At 32.1% G+C, this 24,148-nt stretch overlaps 2 protein-coding genes across 4 annotated transcripts in view; one reads left to right on the forward strand and one right to left on the reverse strand.

Annotated features, from left to right (window-relative positions):
• The window catches only part of LeuRS-m (Leucyl-tRNA synthetase, mitochondrial), a 46,622-nt gene extending 45,138 nt beyond the window's left edge, over positions 1-1,484 (reverse strand). Inside the window, exon 1 of one of the 3 annotated variants that reach the window (XM_043046584.3) lies at positions 918-1,484. In XM_043046584.3, the coding sequence (XP_042902518.2) occupies positions 918-1,004 (87 nt within the window). In that variant the 5' untranslated portion in view covers positions 1,005-1,484. The remainder of the gene's footprint in view (positions 1-917) is intronic. The other 2 variants (XM_043046585.3, XM_043046588.3) reach the window with 2 other exon arrangements.
• A 46-nt stretch (positions 1,485-1,530) lies between these two features.
• On the forward strand, positions 1,531-13,661 carry RpL13 (ribosomal protein L13). The gene is made up of 4 exons (XM_016051203.4): positions 1,531-1,621; positions 1,754-2,005; positions 7,868-8,041; positions 13,397-13,661. Exons 2-4 carry the CDS (start codon positions 1,760-1,762, stop codon positions 13,619-13,621), a joined length of 645 nt encoding a protein of 214 aa, XP_015906689.1. The 5' UTR covers positions 1,531-1,621; positions 1,754-1,759; the 3' UTR covers positions 13,622-13,661.
• The last annotated feature ends 10,487 nt before the right edge of the window (positions 13,662-24,148 follow it).

The following is a 24,148-nucleotide window of genomic DNA, read 5'->3' on the forward strand; positions in this document are numbered from 1 at the left end:
TGACAGCATTGTACAAACAAAAGATAAAAATTTAGGAATTTTTGATAGTATATTGTTATTTATGATAATCAAAAAATAAGTTACAAGTAAAGGATTTAATTAAACTTCATTAGTCACTGATTGTTTTGAGTAACTTTCTTCATATTTTCATGTTCACATACTTAAGTAAACAGAAAACTATGAGTTGATGTAAGACTATAAGTCGATTTAGAAAAGTTCCCTCTATAATCCGACGATTTTGATTTTCTAACATATCCCTGGACCAGCAGGTGTAGGTTAATCAGATTTTTATCGTAATTTTCAAACCAAGTCTCAAAGAAAGCTATTCATTATGTCAGGAAAATTTCCGCATCGTGATCTGTTGCAGAAGTATCGCCAAGTCTTAGCAACTTCCGAGCATCGGCCCGGGAAAAACATCACAGAAAGTTATCAACTCGAAGGGTACAACTCATAGCCACCCTGATGCAAATCTGTACATGTTTTGCTGTTTTTTTACTTTTTCTGTTTAAAAACAATTTGGCATCTTGACGACTGCAGTTAGAATGGAAGATCACGATAGGGAAACATCCCCATTTTGACTTATGGTGTGTGAATAGTAATAAGCATAAACAGTAAACAACCATGATTTAATAAAATACCAAAACAATTTATAACACTCATGAAATTAATCACGCTTCTGTGAACCAATCTTCGAGTAGATATTTATAGTTAAATCATTTATTTATAATCAGTTAGGACAAAGAATAAGCTCTTTACTTGAATCACATGTAATAAGAACATTTTTCATAAATTAATCATTTTAGTTGTGAATACAAAAAAAGACTGTGATGGGGTAAACATGAAAAACAAGCGAGCACTTTATTAGGGCATATATTATTTCAAAATTAAGAATAGAAAACAATAAAAGCATTTATTACCCATATCCCGTCCTTTATGTATATACATCGAAAACATTGTAAAAATGGTTTACGGTTGCGGGAAATTTGTCTTAATAGAGTAATCATGATATTCAGCTTTAGAGATACTTAAAGAGCCAAAAAAAAGTATAATTTTTGTAAGGCATGAAAATATAGGTCTGAAATATGATATAATAATAGTTAACTTGAAGATATATGAACTTGTAAAATGTTGATCGCCATAGTCATGTTTACAAAGAAATGTAAATATCCACTTTAAATACTTAATCAACGTGGTCGAACCAACACTATAAAATCTTCAATACAACAAGCCTAAAAAATTTTAAAAAACTGGAGCTAAAGAATTTTTTCAGTTCAATATTTAGAACGGTTTTGTTTACTAACAAGTTGCTCGATGTTTCTGAATCAAGGTTTCAGTTAACTAATTTTTTCATAATTAATAAAAAATTTTATAGTTTTTGTTCATTAGGATGCTAAACACAAATTTAATGTTGTTTTCAAGTTTCGAAATATTTTCTTATCAAAATTCACCACGACGAAAAAAAATATTTTCATGAACTTTTACTTAATTAAAAATGGCAACTTCTCATACAATAACAAGTTTTCCCGTTGTTCAGTCGTCGATTCGAGGATAGTTTAATCGTATGGTTAGGGGTAACAATCTTAATTAATATTAATAATCTATTTTCTAAATTTAAATTTAGGTAAGTTTTTAATAACTTTATATCATTACATTCATGCTTTAACCGTTATTTTTACTCATGTTTCACTATACTTTAAAGTAAATATTAAATTGTATGAGGACATGTAATACTAATGATTACTTTATTTTCTAGGTTAAAATGGCACCTAAAAGAAATAATATGATACCTAATGGCCATTTCCATAAAGATTGGCAAAGGTTTGTAAAAACTTGGTTTAATCAACCTATGCGTAAAAAACGCAGGCATGATAATCGTGTCAAAAAGGCAAGACTTGTTGCTCCCAGACCTGCAAAGGGTCCCATTCGTCCCATTGTGCGCTGTCCTTCTTTCAGATACCATACAAAACAAAGACTTGGTAGAGGTTTTTCACTAGAAGAATTGAAGGTATGTTGAATTGCATTATTATTACTTTTGTAAGCTAATTGTTAGGGTGAAACCGGCACCAATGCTCGTACATTTACCAGTTTCAATTTTAAAAAAATATTGGGGATGTTTAAACGTTACAATTTCATCGATTTATTATAATGTACTACACAAAAGTGTTTTGGTATTTACATTCCATGTTTCAATCTAATGAGATATGTTGCTTGCACTGCAGTTTTTGGATAATAGTTTTAGTTTTGCACGGGGCATTTGTTCCCATCTCATGAAACTACATCGCACTAAAATGAATTGAAAGGTGTGTTTGCTGACCCTATAGGCTGTCTCCAGTTCCATGTTGTGCGTTTGCCATGTGATAAAGGAGGCAACCATAAACGATTTCTAGTAAACAAATTTTGTGGCGATTTGTAGTAAACAAGTCAAAGCTGCTTACTCGCAACATTTTCTGATCTGTTTTAATCAACTTATAAAAGTTTTTTTATTTTGGAATATATATAAGAAGGGTTTAATCTTTTGACAGATTGTAGATATGTTTTGTCATTTGGGACATTTTATCGCCTAATAATTGCATTATATACTGCCCTAATTCTGATTCATGACGTGTAAAAAATGTAGCCAAGATTATTGAAGCTTATGTGTGCTTTTTATAAAAGCTTGCTACTCATAATATTAAAATCAAATTTTCCTATATTAGACAGGGTGTATAGAGTTTTTTAAAGGTGCTTTTTTCATTGGGTGTTTTAAAGTGCTTGATTTTCCCTTTTTTCCTTTACTATGTTGATTTTCGCTTTGAATTCACTTCACAAAGTGTTTGAAAAGTGATTAAAATGTAGTTTGTTTTTTTTTCCAAGGAAATTTTATGTGCGTGTTAATTTGATTCTCTTCTCCCAGCAGGTAACCACAGTCTGTTTGTTATAATCAAAATAAATGTGGTGGTGAAAAAAAATGCAACAAAAAAAATCTATAGTTAAGAAATGTTACTTGTTCTTAATTATAAAAAACACCCCCAAAATAATTTTTCCTCTCATCAACAAAAAAATCAGTCAACTATGTTAGTGGGATGATTGCGCTTTGTGGTTCAATGCCATTTTCTTAAATGATCGGTTCAATATTTTTAGTGAGGTGAAGACGCATGATTAGGACTGGGCGATATAAGAAATTTTATATCTTGATGCATCGTCGGTTTTGTATAGCCACGTTATAGTATTTTTGAAATTCATTTACTTGTAAAGTGCAGAAAGTCGGATTTCTATGTTATATTTTCTAAAAATGATCGCGAAAGTAACGAAAGATTTCTATGTTTAAAAATAATAATAAAAAATTGAAATTTATCAATATATTTACCTAACAATATAGAAAGAAAATTTTAAAAATAAGTTCGTTAAAAATTATTTGTATGCTTAAAACAAGGTGCTAAATAAATTAAACAAAAGAAAAAGCACTATTTTTTATCATTATTATTTCACATAAATAATAAAGTTGAATTGATAATTACCGAATTCTGAACGAAAAAACAAAGTGAGGTTTTATATTTTTTTTTTAATAAAAACAAGAATTAGGATATTCGATAATATATTCAACTGACAATATTGAAAGAAAATTTTAAAAAACACGATTATACTCTTTAATAAAACGAGGTGCTAAATGATTTTAAACAAAAAGAATTCGCAAACATTACTAATTTTTTTGAGTAAACAAAGTTGATTGACTTACGTAATTCTGTATGAGCACCTTAAATTAGATTTCTGTTTGTAATAAATTCAATGATGTAAAATAATACTTAAACATATAATATCAAAATTAATTTTCACATTTAAAAATTAAAAAAATTTTGTTTAAAAAAAATTTACTAATTAAGAATTACGTCTTTATATAATCTTTTCAATAACATATTATTAAGTTCAGAACAAGGTAACGGCGGTGATCACAAAGTCCATCCCACTGAAAATAATTTACAAATAACGATATCAAGTCGCGACAAAGAAGAAGGGGGAAAACTAAGAGTTGCGGAAACGAATATGTGAGATCACGATAAATGTTCTCTAAGCTGATTCTACCGCTCATCCATCAAGGCCATTTCAATTTGACGATACGTACATCGTCTTCCCCCAGCGCAAGTTGGCATCGGAACTTAAGAGATCCTTGCTTGTCTTGTATCACTATATCGTTCGTCTTCTTTACTCGACGGCTTACATCAAGTTTCTGATGCATCGCCTGGAACGAGAGTCGCTGTGTCGGCCTGTCGATACAAGCGTTAAATCGGTATGTCGCGATATATCGATTTATAGCCCGGTCCTGCACATGCCCCCTCGCTTTCTCTTCTCTGGTAACTAGGTCCGTTACAGCACTGAATCTTAGAACAAAGGAAACGTGTCCTTGATTTTCGTGAAATATTACTTATCTTTATTTTGTTTGTCCGGAGGAATTTTTTTGCAAATGCTCCTGCAAACAGGAAGGTTTCATTGCCTTGTTAGATAAAACTTTATTACAAATTAAACACAAGCATAGTTTAGAGTTCGACAGCGATTTTAAAAAAATCCCAACTTCAAGCACTTGACACTGTTTTGATGACATTTCTTGTAGGTAATCGACATTTTTGAAGTCAGCCAAATACAAACATCATCATCTATTTCTTAAAATTAATAAATAATTTTCGATGAAGAACTAATTCGCTGACGTACCTGGCTAAGTAAATACTGGAATCAAAACTAAGGAGAAAAGCTAAAAGGAAGCGAACAAAAACCATCATTAGAAACCTGGTTCAAATCAAAAATTCATACTGAAAGCACATGTACTTCAATTTTCGTCAAAATGGCTTAAATGAGCCAGAGGCGCAAAAAAACTGACTCGTGCGTTGCGCTGGTTCGAATTGGAGAATAAATGATGCGCGAGTTCGTTTTATTACTGGTGCAAATAGTGAATCGGATAAATTTATTATATTTAATGTTTTTTAGATTAATTTTTAACATTAATCTTTGATATTACATTGGAATGACAAAACATGCTCATCGCCCCCCACCACCGCCACCTAAAACAAGTTCACCGCCCCTCAACGTACTCCTATCGCCCCCATTGAGAAACAATTTATTACAAGTAATTCTCCAATAATTATCTGATTTCTGCTTCTGAAATATGTTATTGCTTACATGCAAGGGAGCAGAATATGTCCAAATATATTTTGGAGGAATTTTTGGCCTAAAAATTTTCCTTATGGAAAAAATTTGTGTATTTATGGATGGTGTTTTCAATATAGATGTAAACAATAACAATCTCGAGCCCTATACCTGCTGTAGTTCTGGTTAGAAAGTTGTCAGCTGCTTTTCCAGCGAGGCGATATTTTCAAACTGATAATTTTGTTTTCAATAAAAGAAGTAAATTAGATGATTTCAAAGCTCAGTTCATAATTTCATAAGATATTAATGTTAAGTGATTCTGGTGAGTTTGAAATGAAAATTTGCTTTAGTTATTTATAGATATATTTTTATAAAGGTGACATGGTTTCTAGATTTTCAGAGTTGCCACAGACTACTAAAATGCGACTATTTGCTACTATTTTCAGCCTTAGGCGACTATGGTGACTTTTAAGTTTTTTCCCAAAAATGACTGATTCTTTTCAGGATGTTAATAAAAGAAATCAAACTTTTATGCAATCATTTCTGTCCAAAAAGATATTTCAATTAGATATAATAAAGTACTTGTTATTTTTTCTCTCTGAGGGGCAGTTTCATTATTTGTAATTTTTTTCCCTTCTATTAACATTATATTGTAATTCGGCTTTTATAATGTTATCTATTTTCTTATATGTATACCTTTTGTATTTGTACATAACTTTTTTTTTTTTTTTAATTAGAGCCTAGTTAGTACTGGGCGATAAATCAATGTATTGCGAAAAATCGATTTAACGCATAGATCGGTACGTCAATATAGTGACTTTCGTTTTAGTCTATGCATCAGAAATCTGATTTAAGTCGCAGGGATAAGTCTATAATCGCGATTTAATATGCAAAGATTCTTGGCTGTCTTTCCCACGCTGACGAAAACTATTTTGATTTCGTCTAGCTGCAGATATGTGAATGGTGTTTGTTGTAAAGACGATGTTAATTTCGTGATGTAGAATGCCGAAGAGCGAATTGAATCAAAACTCCCAGTTTTGTGCGAAGATCAACATTGTAATGTTGAAAGCAATGCATAGTTTCTTTATGCCCATTTTTTTGTCTTTGGGATTTTGAGTTTTTGAAGATTATTTTCAGTGGGACTTAAGTCATTTTGCGATCATTGTGCATTTTATTTCGTCTGTAATAATTGTCAGGTTTCTTGTAAATTATTTTCATACCATTTTTTTTTTCTGTCTGGATTTAACGATTCTGGTCGATTGTTTTTAGTGGGCCTACTGTTACTTTGCGATTGCTGCACAATCGCTGATATCTTAAATTTTCGTTCTGAACTCAATTGATTCATAAAAAGAAAATATAATTTAAAAAAAGATTCTTCATTGATTTTCTTCAATTGTTTTTCATTTTAAGCTATTCAATTTAATAGGGGTATTTTTGTTATAAACCAATAAGTATTCAGTCATTTGTAATTATAAAAAAATTAAAACAAAGCTTTATTTAATTTCCTTTTATTTTTGAGATACTGGAAACAAAAATTTAAAAATAAATTAGATATTAGTCAAAACAAATAATTTTTTTAAATTACATTGAGATCATAGTAATGTTTTGACGCTTTTTAATAATTTAGCATTAATACTTAGTTTTTTTTTTAAATTTTTATTAAATTTCTTTCAATACTTTTTTTTTATAATTTGTTAAATAGTCAGTATCATTTTTAAACAAATAAATCTTCAGTCGATTTTATTTTCAAAAAAGAAAATGATATATTTTTACGTTTATTAAGTACAGAATTTGACCATTAGTTCATACTACTTTTTATTAATTTAAATAATTAAATAGGGGTCTAATGATGTTTCAAAAGCATGTTGTTGTTTTTTTCTAAAACACTTGTTTGGTTTGTTTTCGACTTTTTTTTTAAATGCATGTATGTAAAATATTTTGTTACGGTATTATTATTTTTAAACCAATAAATCTTAAATCATTTTTAATTTAAGAAGAGTGAAATAAAGCTTGAGTTTGCTTTTAATTTGTCTTTTTTATTATTTTAATTGAAAAAATTAAGCAATGATATTGATGTCATAGTAGAATGTTAGAATTAAGATTTTCTTATGTAATAGTTTCATTCCTTTTTATTTATTATTGAATGATTTAAAGTTTCCCATAGGCAATTTTTGAACTATACTAAATTGCGACAATCGAAATTTCTGACATCATCCTGATCATAGTATTTGACAATTAAGCTATAATTTTAGTTGTGTGGCTACTATTTTTGATAAATTTTTGTTCTTGTTCAGGCAACTATTTTCATGCTTGTGGCTACTAACAGCAGCTATTTTTGATAAATTTTTTACTGTGGCAACCCTGGATTTTGAATAACTCGCTTTTTTGGCAGTCCTGATTTGGCTTCTTTTTATTTGTTTATTACTGTTTGTTCTTGTTGGAAGCTGTGCACCATCTTATGTTAGTGTTAGTACCTTTAACACGAATCTCAAAACACTGTGATCACGTGGTTAGCCAAATAGCTTATAAATACATGGGAAACAGTAACCCGGAAGTGTAGGCAGTATTTTTAAAGGAGTAAGATATTCACTTGCTAAGGAAATGTGAAACACGTCGCTCTAGCCAATATCACTGATAATGAGCATGAAAATTCAGTGATATTTTTGTGTAGATCGCAGCTTATTAGTTTATATCTATTCATCATTACAGCCATTTATTTACAGTATGTGTATAATAGTGTGTAATTTTGCAGGCTGCTGGTATTCATAAACGGGAAGCTAGGACTATTGGAATTTCTGTCGACTACAGGCGAAGGAATAGAGGTGTTGAAAGTTTGCAACAAAATGTGCAACGTTTAAAAGTTTACAAATCTAAATTGATTTTGTTCCCGAAAAAATTATCAAAACCCAAGAAGGGTGATGCAACAGTAAGTATAGTCTTATGTTTATTTATTAAAAGTTAAGGTGAAAAGATAATTTATCTGTTGTTAAGAAGATTTATAGTTTTGATTGGTCTTTTATTTAGTTGTTACAGTTGAATACTTAAATGGATCATTTCTTTTTGGTGCTTTATTTTGTGAATTTTTAAACTTTTTTTCTAGAAATCTTAGTTTAAGAATCTATAAAATGGCTGAATTTATTTCTTCCCTTTTATCAAATGAATGTTTTGTCTTTCTATATTGTCCTAAGATGTTAAGTTTTACTTACGTTATTCATTATTATCAAGTGAATGCGTTATTTAGCGGAAACAAAAATTTATTAAATTGAATGCGTAAAGTTTTCAAATCATAGGTTTTTAACTACTGAACTAAGAAAGTTTTGCCCAGAGATGTATAGGATTTATTTTATTATAGCAAAAAATTTATTGAGTACTTTTTACTTTCTTTTTTAGTCTTAAATGTTTCAATGTTTTTGTTAAGTTTCAATGGGATTTGAATGCTGCTTCAAGATGGATTTTCCTGCATGCTCTGTGGCAGAATTTTTTCTGCAACATGCCTCTCTAATACTAATATCTTTCTTCAAGATATTTAAAAGTAAAAAATACAGCTGGGCCTTGATTTGACGAATGGATTGGGACCGACAAATCCATTTGTTGAATCGAATATAAATTTTTGTAAAGAGTGGTATAAAAACATCGATGCAAAGTTCCCTTAGCGAAGCTGCCAGCTCTAATGGATTTTCCAGTAGAATACTGGATTTATTAAAATTCTCTTGGTTTTTGTACAAATTAGAAACTTCCCTGAAATTGAGTAAGTTTCTTAGTAAAAATCCCGATTGAATTAGAATTTTTGTACAAATTATTTTTTGCTTGATTGAATATTTAAATGTATTACTCATACATAATGAAGCAAATCTCATTTATAGAAATCAGTTCAAAACTTTTGTTTTTAAACATTTATTTTATTTTTATTCAGAGATCTCTTTTTAAATTAAAAACATCGTTTAACTGTAGTTTCTTTACTTTGATAACTATAAAGATCCCTAATATTCACTACGTGCAAAATATTTAGTACATTATGCATAAATATCATGAATTAACTTTAAAAAAAGTGTAAAACGATATTTTCAGTTGCCATATAATTTTCTAAAAAAGAATCTAAGGGTTTATAATTTTGCTTTTATTAACGGTGATTGCATTCCGGATGTACTCCAATATTTTCACCTGTTGTTTTTCCACGTTCCTCAAGATCATTGATTCGTGAATTGAATTTGGCAAAGTTTCTGCTCGTTTGCTTCTTTTGGGTTACTGGATTTCCGCCTTTTTTAATATTTATAACTGCAGCAGGATTCGCCGATGTTGCAATTTTAGTTTCGTTTACGTAATTCGTATTCACGTGTTTGCATCAAATTTCATATTTATACAGTTTAACCCCTGCTCATTGTGATTCATATTCACATTGTTTTAAAATTTGGTGTTGCGATTCTTGGAAGTTCTTAATTTAGTTATTATAACAATGCATTCTTTGGTAGGTGATTTCATTATAAATCTTAGTTCTAAAATCTGGACTGATGAATTGCTTCAAATTAAATAATTTATTACTTTTAAAATTGTGACATACTTTATTCATGCATGTATTGTGTTCTTAATTATTGTACCTTTTACTAAGTACAGTTAACTAATGTGAAAGCTTTTAATATTTTATGAAATTAGTTTAATATCTTTCATGTTCCAAAATTTTTAGGAACTCCATAATATCTAATGATGAAAAAGATTTACTGACTTATGATGTTTAATGTCACTCTAATTTTTTTCTGAAGATTGTTTTTGTTCCGAACCACTGTGTCAATTTTTTAACTTAAGATAGCAAATGGATTATTTTATACAAAGCCTGAATTAAAGATAGGGTGGCAGCAGAACAAGAACTTTCTTCAATCTGAGATATCCAGGAATTTAGGGCTGTTTCACAAAAACCTGCTTATCTCTTGAAATAATGCTTTTTTGCAAGTTATATTCTTTATCTTTAGGAGATGGCATCTCTGCTAGTTCTGTCAAAATGTTCTGGATATAAAAATATTGATCAACGCCACTTAATTTTTAATATTTAAAAAACTACTCCAATGCTATATTTCAGATTTTTAAAAGATTTACAACTGGGCTTATAAATTATGCTTAGATTTTAATCTTCATAAAGATGAAAGATTTAAGTTAACTATTTTTATAAAATGCTTAATAGCTTTTAAAATGTTTTTAAGTTAGTAATACAGATAATACTTTTTATTTAAAGAAAATGCTATATATAAAGTTATTTTTCCCCCTTTTGTTCTTGATGAGAGCCTCAAGTGTTTAATTAAAATAACCAGAAAGTGGAGAGAAATTAATTTGAGTATTATTTCAAAAGATGTCATAATTTCTGTTTTAATTACTTTGACTCTTAATGGCTGACACTTTCTGGGGCATGTCTAAAAGGAGTAATACCACTGGTAATTCGATGAAAGATCTAGAAAAATCAGGGAATTATTCTTCTGAGTATTATTTGTGGCCACATTGTAGTAAAACAAAAGAAAAAAATTAATTCCAATTTTGTAATTTAAGAGCTATTGAATGATAAAGTAACCGATGTTGCATCATAGTGTAGACTAGTAGATAGTAGTGTACCTAGGCTAGTTTATGAAGATATATTTAGTGGCCTACAGTAAAGTAGTAGTTTCCATTGCTCTTTGCCAAAATTTACATGTCAATCAAAAAAAAAAAAAGAAAGAAACTTTTTGAAGGAAAAAAATAATAATTTTTAAGGGGATTATATTTTGGGATCTTAGTTTGCTTATTTTTTGTCTTGGAGTGTATTTTCCAGTGTATGTTATGTTTCCAATGTATTTCATCTTGTTAATTTTAATATTATCCTTGTGATGAAAGATTATTACTGAATTTATCATGTTGTATGGTATACTCTAATTTTTTTCTGATGGAATTCTGTATTTTCTTAGTGTGGTTTTTATATTCATTATTTTAGTATTTCTCTCTAAGCTATTCCTCTTGTTGATTAGTCATTGCCAAACTTTATTTTAAGTGTTTTAAATCTAAACAAATATCTTGATTTCAAATCTAGATCTTCCCTTGCTTTGAAATTCTTAATTTTGAAAAATTCTATCTAAGGAACTAAGAATAAATTAGTATCTGAATGTTATGCATGTACAACCAGGGTTTTAAAAGCCCAACCCGGGTGGGTTTGAATTGAATTTTTTAAGATATTACCTAGCTCAACACTTTTTATGTTTAATTTTTAGTTCAAAAGAAAGGCTTTTATTTGTGCAACTGTCAGGACAGAATTATATTGAAATAAAATTTTTATTAAGTGTATTGAAAAGAAATCAGTTAAAACCACTATACTTTTTTGTAGAAAATCTTATATAGGATATAAATTTTTAAAAAAAATGGCTTTAATTTTAATGTAATACCATCTTTTCGCGATTACATTTCAATCCACCAATTTTATAAAAAGAAGAATATTATTTTGATAAGAAATTAAATTTAAAAGAAATTCTATTTATTAAAGAGACGAAAAAAAGTTATTCCAGTCTGTACTCTGCACCTTTTCAGTTCAAGGCAAATGACATTAAGATAGCTCAAAGTTCCTAAAGTTGAATTTGTGAAGGTACCGCTAAAGGTAGTAAATTTTATGTATTGATATTTATAAGTCAAATAGTAATAAATGTAAGGGCAGATTTTGGTTATGTTTATCAAAAGAAAATCTTTTTTTTTTTTTTTTTACTATGGGTTAGAATCTGGACAAAGTTTTTATCTCTGTAGTCAGAGATCTGTCTGGGTACCTATTTAGTGAAAATTTAGGCTTAAAAGTTCCAACAAAAAAAATCCGAAATTGTCACTGCAAATAAAAATCATTTATGACTGGTACATTTCTATTTATATTTTTTCCATGCATTCAAAAAAAATTTATCCAAATTTAAAGATCATTGTCCATAGTTAAATTTCGACATGAATACAAACATGCCTTTAACAGTACTCGCACTAAGAGTTATCTTCATTATGTGAATATTTTCGACTGGGTCATATAGAAAAAAGTTTCTCAGAGAGAGAAAAAAATTCAGAAAAATAAAATTAAGGTCTATTAAAATAATAGTTTGAATTTTGACTTCCTGTAAACTTAACAAAATCCTTGTCATTTCGTTTTTTATATTAAAAAAAAAATTACGACATAAGCGACGGGTTATATATTTGTAGAAGATTTTTTTTACACTCCATAGATTGCAATGCGAACGAGGTTTGCATGGTATCAGTGTTTTTTTTTTTTTTTTGTCTACTTCAATTTGAGATTTTGGTACTTTTTCTCGCATGACGTTTCGGGATGAAGGCATACTTTCAGCCAGGCATTGGTATAGAAAGCACTTTTCTTACTGACCGGGTGGGAAGCGAATTCTTCTATGTCGTAATAACAATACACTGGAAAGGTTCCATTGCAATTCTAAATGAGTAATTAACCCAGGGTTTGTAGTTTTTACAGGGATGCAGCAACAAAATTTTAAGAAGTCGGTGGGGAAGAATCTTTAAACTTGCTTTTTTAAAGTATTTTGTGTAGGTACCGCTGAACAGTTGTAAATTTGCCCATGACAGGCCCCTGGTAGTGTATATAAAGAAATATCCCACGATGGACGCCTTGCTGATTGAGGTCTGGTGCTGTTCAACTGACTTATATATAAATTATTGTGACGATTAAGTAGATGCTTAAGATCTTGATTAGAATTCATTAAATTTTTGATCAAGCAAAGGAAAAATATCTTAAAATTAGTTTTTAGCAGTTGACTGATCTTCGTGTGGACTGATCTTCGTGCATTTTCAATTCATTTGTCTTTTTTTTTTTTGCTTGTTTTCGGTGAGGTGAGCGATTGAAAAGCTTTTCTCTTCTAGTAATGCCAATTAATTTTCTCTTACGTTTTTTTTTTTTTTTTTTTAATGTTATTATTATAAGCTGGATGTAAAGGTATAATAAGGTTTTAAGTTTCCAACAATGTATTTTCTGTTAAGTTCAGGCAAATCAGCCATATCCTAGATTATCAGTTTGCTTTCCATTGATGTCTCATCATTTTTATTCATGGAGTGTATTATAAACGTAAAAGGGCAATACTCAAAAGTACGGTATTTCAAATAATTTATTAAATTGTTATTTTATATGAAAGTTCTTACTGATGATGAAAAAAACTGACTGAATTGCCATGATTGATTCTTAGGCACTCTAATTTTTTTCTGATATTTTGAGTCTTGTACTAAGATCTTTCAGCTTGTTTCTTTTAATCCCACAGCTAATTTTCTTCAATTTGTTATACAGGCTGAAGAGATTAAGATGGCCACTCAATTGAAGCACGTTGTCATGCCAATCAGGAAGCGATACCAGAGAGAGAAGGCACGTGTCCCCACTGAAGAAGAACGCAAGTTTAATGCCTTTGTTACATTGCGTGTTGCCCGAGCTGATGCTAGAATGTTTGGAAAACGTCAGAAGAAGGCTAAGGAAGCAGCAGAGAGTCTTGATGCTGGTCCTAAGAAAGTTAAATAGTGAAACTGTAGAAAATAAAGTTATTTAAAAAAAAAAAAAATTTATTAGCATTCTTATATGTATTACATTTTCTTTCAATGCACCTCTCACCAAAAGTGTTCTTTGTATTTAGTCCATTATTTTAAGTTGAATTTACTAAAGAAAAACTTGTGTTATCCGTGTAAGCTGTGGTCTCCACTTTAGTGTTTGGTACTGAAACAGAGCCCAGTTTTTTCTACTCTTCCCTGTCATTATAGCTTGGCAATTTTAATTTAAAAGCCACTTTTCTGGAAAGTTTTCATCTTTTTTGTCAGGGAAGCTGTTTTGACAGATTTCTCATTCTAGTAACTCAAATGAGTAGAAATTTGGATGGGTATAATAAGGGGGGGGGACATTCGAATATGATATTGTCATTGAAGCTGGGTTTTTTTTTTGTAGCATTATGTTATTCCATTTGCGAAAGCTCTGGTATGATTTGACAAACACTTTTCATAAGTGTTAGTCTGGGCTTGGGGGACCAAAAAAAATCTTTTATCAGAGAAGATATTTTCATTTGATATAAAAATTTCAATCTGGCCCGTATTCCTATAATTTTATAAGCATGCAGTATTGACGATATGGGCCATTTTTGATAAAATACAAGAGTAAACATATTTTCAACCGAAAGTAGCTTAAATAACTGAGTTTAGTGTATTATTGAAAGATTGGTTTTCCGTTCAATCCAATAGGATACCATGGAACTTTGATGACTGTCTATAAAGATCTGTCGTTGATTCTGAAAGACGGAATTTGAAATCAATATTGATTGCAAAAATTCAGAATTGTTAAAATGTTTTTGATAAGAAAGAAATAACGTCCTGTCATGATACAAAAATCCATTTAAACATTAAGATAAATTTCCATGGAATTAATTTCGCGACTCAGAGCTCGCGGGCAGTCAATTCCCGCTATAGTGAACCCTACAGGTACCAAAATTTCAGTTCACTATATCCGTTTCGCGGGCAATTTAATTTTATTGATATTGCATACATTTGCTGACTTGTGTGCTCAATATAGGCTTATAAGTCATTGTCAAGTAGAAAATACAGATAAAGACATCACAAAGAATACATCCAGGGTTAAGGCGGGATTCGAACTCGCTTAACAGAGCGTTTGGACCGGCGATACCGCTCGGGCAGTGAGGACCCTCAGGCAATTTAACTAATGGTTCCCAGACTCCTCCATTTTATTACGTTATTCAAATAAATGACTGAAAAATATTATGTTGTAGCAAAAGATGTGTTGTTTTTCATTACTCTTTGTCAATCCTCAACATCAGATATGGAAACCGACTCTCAGATTATTTTTCCTGAATTAGTTATTCCGCTTTTTTAACCTGCCATTCGAGCACATAAAAGTAGTAAATACAAACTAAGGTGAACAACGTTTAAGAGCACAAAAAATATATAAAATCAAAATTGTTCTTCAATTTTTGATTTAGATTTTTATGAGTCCTATAATAATTTCAAAAATTCCAAACTGTTGGTCAATGACTTATCCAGCGTTCCTTATCTTTCTCCTGCTTGGAAATCTATGATCAAACCTAACTAACCCCCTATTGGCCTTTGCTCTAACCCCCCACCCTTGTGACGCCACATTTCTATAAATGTCTGTTTTCTCTCATTTCTTTCTGTTGCACTGATAAAGGTTGCCTTTTGAGCATCCGAAACAGCAGTGCTCTTAAACGTTGTTCACCTTAGTTTACATAAAAGTAGTATAAAATCGCTTAGCAAATTCATTGACATTTGACCAGATACTGGAAGATTGCGGCTTCTTCGATTGGTGAACCACCTCGGTAATGCTTCAACATACTTGAGATCTGCTTTTTTCTGCCATCTAAATTTTTTTCATGAGCAGAAATTATTAATTGCCTATTTTTCCATACGTTACAAACTGCAGATTTGGATAGTTTATCAGCTTGATTGCCTCCTTTTTCTGATTATGCCCATTTTATCATCAATGGAGAACGTTTTACGTTTACTGCTCGCCATAGTTAAATTTGAGACACTTGTTTACAGGATTTTTTTTAACTGGACTGGGAGCAAAAAGGAGTTGAAATGAAGGCCTTATCAACACATATTGGCGTCCAACCCTTTGACCAATAATTACTCATTCTCTCTGACAGAAAATGGTCCCGCAGCGGACTGATCATTAAGACACGGTTCCCAGCAGATCACCGAAGTCAAGCATCACTGGCTACGGTTAGTGTGCGGGTGGGTGACCACTTGGATCAGTCTGCGTAGGGACCGAGGGTGTGCGGTATTGGTCCTCGTTAAACTGTGCTACCGTAAAGTGCTCGACTTCGCGCGCAGGTCGTCGGGCTACCGAAGCGGGGGTGCCCTCCCCTCCGCAGAGGATCAAAATTGTGATGGCATGTCTTCGGATCATCCTCCGGGATGTTTCCCAGACCGCCGCCAATAGCCCATTGTGCAGCTCTAGTGCGACGTAAATTAACAACAACAACAGAAAATGCGTCCCGCAGTGGCCTGATCGTTAAGACACGGTTCCCAGCAGATCACCGAAGTCAGGCATCACTGGCTACGGTCAGTGTGCGGGTGGGTGACCACTTGGATCAGTCTGCGCAGGGACCGAGGGTGCCATCCCCTCCGCAGATGATCAAAATTGTGATGGCATGTCTTCGAATCATCCTCCGGGATGTTTCCCAGACCGTCGCCAATAGCCCATTGTGCAGCTCTAGTGCGACGTAAATTAACAGCAACTGACAGGAAATGCATATTTATCCCGCTGACACCGTACAGGTGCATCGTTTGCCTGGGTTGGAAACATCTGCTTGGTTTGTTAAGGGACGGGAAAGTTAGATAAAAGAAGCAATCAAGAAAAAATGCTTATAGCTACATTCCCCTCTAAGATGGTTTTGAAAATCGGTATATGTATTTATTTTGAAGAAGAAATTTCAAAATTATTACAAAAAAAATCAGTTGAGGACAGAAAAAAGTTCATTATATCCAACTTATTCACTTTTTTGTTTCACTATATCCACAAAAATTAACATTCGTATATAGCAAGGCACGGGACCGAACATTTCGTTCACTATAGCGGGGTTTGACTGTATATTGAAAAATGAATGCATGTTTCTTGTTAACATAAATTTAAGTAGGATCTAATCTTAACTAATTATTTTGGAAATTAAGCTTCCAATCTTGTTTTCGATGAACCCCAATTTGCCGTGATTTGGATGAAAAATTTAATTTGTGTTTTTTGACTGATTTGTGTTTTTTAATTTGTGTGTGTTTGACACACAGGTTTACACGTAGTGCAGTGAGCATAAGAATAACCGGACCACCCTGAATAAGTTTTGATCTAATGATCGGATCTTCACGCTCTGAGACTCAAGAGGGTGACCTCAAATATGCTAATTAATAAATGCAGACGATATTTTGAGTTAGGAAATCATACTCAAAAACTTACTTTCTCTGAATAAACATACTTTTTTTTTTGGATTTCTGACTCCCAACATATAGAGTTGCCGCACTCTTGGAATTATGGTTCCTTAATGTTAATTGATTTTTTTGTGTATTTCATTATATCCTTCAAACGGCGCAAAGTCGAAAGGGATCTTTCGTTTGCACTCGTTGAAACAGGTAGAACGACCAATATTTTTAGGAGTTTGAAAATGTTTTGTGTTATATCTTTATTGCACATTCCAAGAGCATCCGCCGCAGTTTTTTGAACACTACCTCCGTCTTCACTAATCCTTTTTAATCTTTTATACCAGAGTTTTAGTTCAGACTTAAGGCTTTCTTTACAGGTATCCAATTCTCCAGCGTAAAATTCCACTAATGCTTCAAATGCCTTTATGTTTGAAGGTTGGCAAATGAAAGGATCGGCAGGTAGAAGACACTGAAATCCTTTCAAAATATCACGATGCGATACAAATCTTAAGTTTAATTGTGTTGTAAAATTTTCTATAAATAGAATAAAAACACTAACTCTGAAATATGTTTCCGGCGTCGATGAGGGAAAATTATCGCGATTTTTCTGTCTTCCTGTTATTCTAGGGATTTGCATGGAAGTGGAAGATCCAATGCTTGTTAACATAAGAGAAGAAGAGCTGAATATTTCAGAGAATGTTTCAGTGGCATTTTCACGCATTAATTTTAGATCTTTAATGACATCTTCTGCAAGACTCACTGCCTCTATCAAATCTATGCTTGTTTTTTGTAGGTATCTACAGAGATGGATTGTTATGGTGAAAACTTTGTAAATGCACAAAAGACATATTTCGAACTGGCAATTAGATACTGTGCACAGTAAAGAATTAGCCTGGGTAGCTGATTCCTTATCCTTCCATTCTGATATTTTTTGTAGTGTTTCGGCGATAGGCTCGAAAAGTTCCACCACAGCGGTTACTGAGTCGTATCTTTCCATCCAACGGGTTGCACATAGCTGTTTAATTTTCTCCTTCTTCGAGCTGGTTTCCGACTCCTCTATTGCTGAAGATAGGACATACTGTCTTTTTGGCGTATTTAAAAAGTCGTATAATGTTTTAATTGTCCCTAAGCAATTTCTAATGCCAGTTATTTCGCATGCATTTGATGCAGCCAAATTGAGGCTATGAGCAGAGCAATGTACATAGAGTGCTGATGGGACAATACTTCTTACGTGGGCTTGTACACCATTAATTTTTCCACTCATTGATGCAGCACCATCGTACCCCTGTCCACGTAACTTTTTATATCAACTTTCATAGACTGTAATTGGTCTAATATTGTTGTTGCTATTGCTTTTCCGGTTAAGTCATGCACCGGAATGAATTGCAAAAACTGTTCGGTGATGTTAAAATTTTCTTTATCGACATATCGAACGCATAACGATAATTGCTCTATACCTGCAATATCAGTTGTTTCATCTGCAAGAATGGAAAAGCAAGTTGCATCATTAATCTTGCTGACTAGTTTTTGAAAGGATTAAAATATTGCAAACCTCAATAACTTCGTTCTGAACTCGAGGGCTGGTATACTGAGCATTTTTTCTGCTTGACTCTAAAATGTTCTTAAGAGTCGAATCGTTCTTACTCCGGAAACGAAGCAATGCCCGAAAATTTCCGTCGTTCTCTTCACCTGGTTGTTCAGCAATTATTGCCGAATCCTTATGTCCTCTTAGAGCGAGACCTTGATTTCCACAAAATAGGATGGTTTCAATGATTGGAGTAATGTTTTTTCTATTTTCTAATTTTCTTCTGCTTGCTGCACTGTCAACTTGTTCATCCACAGGTTTCATCTTTCCAAATAAAATATCGTTTAATGTCCCAGCAGTTTCGATCGATTTTTTGTGATAAAGACATTTCTCGTGTTCAGAAAATCGCTCTACAGCATTTTTCCAGTTGTCAAATTTTACATTCCACAGTTGGCCTAAAGGTTGCTTTCCAGAACCGGCACCACTTGGGGCGAAAAGTACACAAAATTTGCAAAAAGCACCACCCTTAACCTCTGAATATGCAAGCCATTTCCAGCGATAAAGCCATTTGTACTGAAATTTCAATTTCCTTTTTCAGGAAAAACAAATGTTGGATTGGGTTCCCAAACATTTTTAAGTATATCCAGTTTTTTATCCTCGCATGTATTATCTTCTGAAAAAAGTCCAATGTCATATGGGTGGGAAGTAACACTTTGAGGGCCGCTTTCACATTCATCAGATTCTGTTACGCTAAAAACGTTTTCTTCAACGGAAGTATCACATTTCTGTTCAACAGAAAAACTTACATTGGTACTAGATGCTGTCACCTCACTAATTTCAGGTCTTGATTTTTTCTCAAAGTAATTAAAAATTGTTAAATTCTTGCGTTTAGACATCCTAAAGATCCAAGAACAGCAAAAATATATACATATATATTGGCACAGAAATATCCACTAAGCTACGATCTCAAAGTTTCGAGCTGGAATGAATAACTTCAACGAGCACAGAGTCTCCAAAACAAAACAGATTTAGAAACAAGCTCCGAAGGACAAGCAGCAGAGATAACTCTTAGTCTGACTAAAATCAAAAATAAATGTAACCCCCTTTCATATAATTTTTTTTAACCGTATCTACAAAATTCTCGAATTGTCTCAAAGACGACAGAACGTCTAGGATTCCAGACCTCGCGAATGCCAGCCAGTCTCGAAAACTATCGCGACTGGCAGGTCAGAAAGGAACCAGTGATCGGGACTCGCCCGTAACAGTATCACGTGAATTTGGTTTCAAAAATACAACCCTATTATAGTAAATGTTTTATCAGTATTCTGAGAAATACCGTGAGAAAAAAAAAGTAGGCATAAGGCAAATAAATATATATAGTCTTAAAAAATAATAACCCGCATAATTTCTACTAAAATTTTTATTTTTGTCTGTATTATTTTGTAAATTCACTTTGTCTGAGCTCAAGGGGGGGGGGGTTAAACCCCTAAACCCCCCCTTGCGTACGCCCCTGTTTCAGTGAATTGAAAAATTTTTGCACATGATTATAAAATTCATTTATCCAAAAATAATTCAATGCAAAAAGTAAATTTTAATTAATATTTATTTAATAATGGTCAAAAGAATTTTTGCATTGCAAGGTATACAATGTACCATATTGAAGAATAAAATTTTACATGGCGAGAATGGTCGAATAGTTCCTGAGAAATCGAATTTTAAAAATCTGACTTTTTTGATTGTATTGTTAAATGTGTGATAATAACTTGGTTTTGATGACACTCACTAATTGTAGGTTGGATAACTTTATCAACTTTCATTAAATTTACATTGAAAAGTGCGGTTAGCGTGCCTGACTGCGAGTTCGAATCCCGCTCTGGGTATGAATGTTTGTTTCTCTCTCTTTATGATCCGTGTCCTTTCTCCTTTGTGGGTGAATGTGACCCGCCCTATAAACGGGTTTGTGGTTGTGTAACGTGGGCGACGCTGCTCCACCGCCGTGGCTTGCCCACTGGGTAACGAAATATTCTGAAGAAAAAGTTCCCGAAGAATGAGAAAATTCTGAGAATAGTTTTTTTTTCAATGCTGGAATTTATGAAAAAAATAATTCAAATTATTCTTCTTCCCCAACTTCTTTTTTTTTAAAAAAAAAAAAAAAAAAAAAGAGATAAATCACATGTAAATGAAATAATTACCATTTTCAAACAGTTTAGAAATTATATTTAGGTATACCCATCTTATAAGAGTTAACTGTTAGCTTTTATTTCAAGAATTCGAGCAGATTTTATGTAAGTGTTTTTGATTTTAAAAATATATATATATTAAAGTTTATAAAGAATAAAAGTCTTCAATGTAATTTTTATTTTACAAAAACAACAACAACCAAACATTGGAAAAACAATTTAAACTTTACTAATAGAAAGCTAATAAAATTCTTATCAAAAACTTTTTTCTTAAATTTTCAAGTAAGATTTCAGATAATTTGGAGAGATGTTTGAAAAATGAATTTTTATCATTGGTTTAACTTTATGGCATTGCTATACATTAATCTGTAAAGATTCTGTTCTTTTCAAGTATTTTAATGCAGTGATGTTTGCTAGCTTATAATTTATATCTGATCGAAATAGGGTTCCACAGTTTATTACATACTATACTCCACGGACGTATATAAGGGGGGTGTCCATGGGGTCCGGACCCCCAACGTTTGCACCTTACAAAAGCTGAAGAATCCATGGCTTTGCATGTTTCATTGAGCGAAAGAAACAAAAGTTTCATCGAGCTTCTTCCGAAAATCTCCACTACGGGATGGTCAATTAAAGAAAATTGCCGATGAAAACAACTTTGAACATTCCACCCTTATCGGTCTTTGTGAAACACGTTGCGACTTAAAAACATGTGGCTGTTGAAAGGTTTGCAGAAATGCTACCCGTTGCACGTGCAACACTTGAAACACTTCAAAGCACTGGTAGTTCAGACGTGGCCACACAAGCTTTTCAGCGCAGACAGCTGTGGACAATAGATCATTTATAGTATTTTTGGTCATACTCAGAAAAGTGTTTTCGTACACTGTAAATTTGATTAAGGTAATGCAGAAGGTGAATGTTGATTTAATCGCCACTTGCAGTTATGCGAAAACTGTCAGAACAACCATAGAAAGCATTAGAAACGAGACACTATTCTCCATACTTTTCGAGGAAGCAAAGAGAATGAGCTCGAACGAAATAGTTGTCCCAAGAATGGCCGCAAGAGCGTCCCAACGCAGCAATGCACCTGGAGAAACTGCCGAAATTTACTACCGGCGAAATGTGTTTTATCCGTTTATAGACCATGTGGTAACCGAACTAGATGCTCGTTTCAAACCACATGAAGACATTCGACTGCTTCTACCCGAGAAAACTAAAACTGATGACAAAACAAAAGAAAGTCTGAAAAAAGTAGCAATAACCTTTCTAGGCGAAAGTGAAGGAAACACATTTCTTAGTGAATATGACATATGGAGCAAACACTGGGAATCAATATCCAAAAAACCGGTCACTGTTCTCGAAACTCTCGAACAGTGCGATCAACAGTTTTTTCCTCTGACGAGAACGTTGCTGGGTATTTTGGCAACACTTCCGGTTTCCACCGTGACACCAGAAAGAAGTTTCTACACTCTAAAGAGATTAAAAACCTATCTCAGAAATAAGATGGGAGACTGACTGGACTTGCTCTTCTGAGTGTGCATCGTGACTTGGCGGTGCAATTGGATTCCGACGAAATTGTAAATAAGTTATCAACAAGGCGCAAAAGATTAAATTTATTACTTTAAGCAATTAACATTTTTATATACTCTTTGATCATTGTTTTCCTTACAATAAACAAATATTTTACACACCTGTATGATTACTGAAATATTAGTAGCTTATATTATATATATATATATATATATAATGCAAATTCTCGACCCCCCCCCCCACGTAAAAGCTATAGCTACGTCCGTGACATACTCTTTAATAATTATATATCATTGCTCAGTAATATTAGGTAAGCACAGGCAAAATCAATGATGGGTGACATCACCAAATTATTTGTTTAAATATTTTTTTTACCACATCATTATATTTTAATGGTAATATTTTTCAAAAGTTTTCCTACAAAACTAAAAAAAAAATGGTATAAAATAAAAAAATTTAGTTATTTATTTTGTATAAATTAATCAAGAAAATATCTTGATTGCGGTATATATGGTAGATTATCATGCTTTGTCAGCTATCCGTGTTTGCCAACTACTACACTTTTTGCAAAATATTTTATACAGTGGTAGACATTTAAAAATCAAAACATTTTAAAAGTCTCACCACGCATTGCATTTGAACTTTTAAATCATTTATATGTAGTGGTGTGGAAAATAAGTTTAAATGAATACAAAATAATGCATTGAAACATAAACTACTACGAGAATAAATTTTAAAAAAAGCGTAGAAAGTTGGCAACCCTGACTATCACTAATTAATAGCATAATTTTCAATGCTGATTATTACTGCCAATAATTAATTTTTCTTAAAATTCTTTTAATTTTTGCTTACTATAACGTAAAGTAACTAGAGATGGAAACAAATAATAAAATACTGGGTTTAATTTTCTTTTAATAGTAACAACATATGACTCTCAATTTTGGACATGATGACATAGTGTTGATTAAGACAAAGTTTTGACTATTTACATTTTATTTTATCCCAAGTAGGTATTCAAGAAAATAAATCAAAATTTAAAAATAATTCTAAAATTTGAGTTGTTAAGACTCTTTTTTTTTTCTTTTATAAATACATATATAGTAAAACCTCTTTTAAGCGGACATTCTTGGGAGTGAAAAAATCGTCTGTTGATGAGAGTTGTTCGTTTACGGGAAGGGTACCCTAATAACGAAGTTTAAAACCGTAAATTGTTTTCAGAATATTCTCTAAGATATGTAGAAATAATTAAATAATCTACCTTAAACTTTAAGAAAGATAAAAAAGAATATATAAGGAAGTTTGATATAAATACATAATTCTAGATGCAGCTATAGATAAATGAATATAATTTTTCTATAAGCATAGATACTCAAATTAGACATATGATACCAAATAGGAGCTTTCAGTCCTCAGATGGTTTCAACTATAAGGCTTACATTCCCTTACACCTACCTATCATTTGATACGGTTAATACCTTCTTGAACCTCCCACGATTCACAAAAAAAAAAAAGCAATCCATTCCTGTAAGTCATGTGAGAACCTATTCACATTTGATCAGTTATCAAGTGTCTGAATAATTGTTTCATTTATATGAACACCTCAAAGATTATACTTTTGTTCTGTTTTTTACCCCAGCTGTGGTAAATACAGTCTTCAAACTGATAAGAAATTTTCAATGGGGAAGAAGCATTGAGATGTCATTTCTACTTGAGGGGTCTCATAACCTGTGTGGTCCAGATGAAAAGATGCCGTTGTCCAAATTATTTCAGGAGAGCATTATAATTTTCTATCCTTTCTTTACAATGATAAGGCAAGGCGACAGGAGAGAGATTGATTCTTCAGTAGTGAAATAACTTAATAATATTTTTAGTTATGGATAAG

The sequence above is a fragment of the Parasteatoda tepidariorum genome, chromosome 1 (genome assembly GCF_982258835.1).
Source record: "Parasteatoda tepidariorum strain Cologne lab strain chromosome 1, Ptep-v5.0, whole genome shotgun sequence".
Taxonomy (NCBI): domain Eukaryota; kingdom Metazoa; phylum Arthropoda; class Arachnida; order Araneae; family Theridiidae; genus Parasteatoda; species Parasteatoda tepidariorum.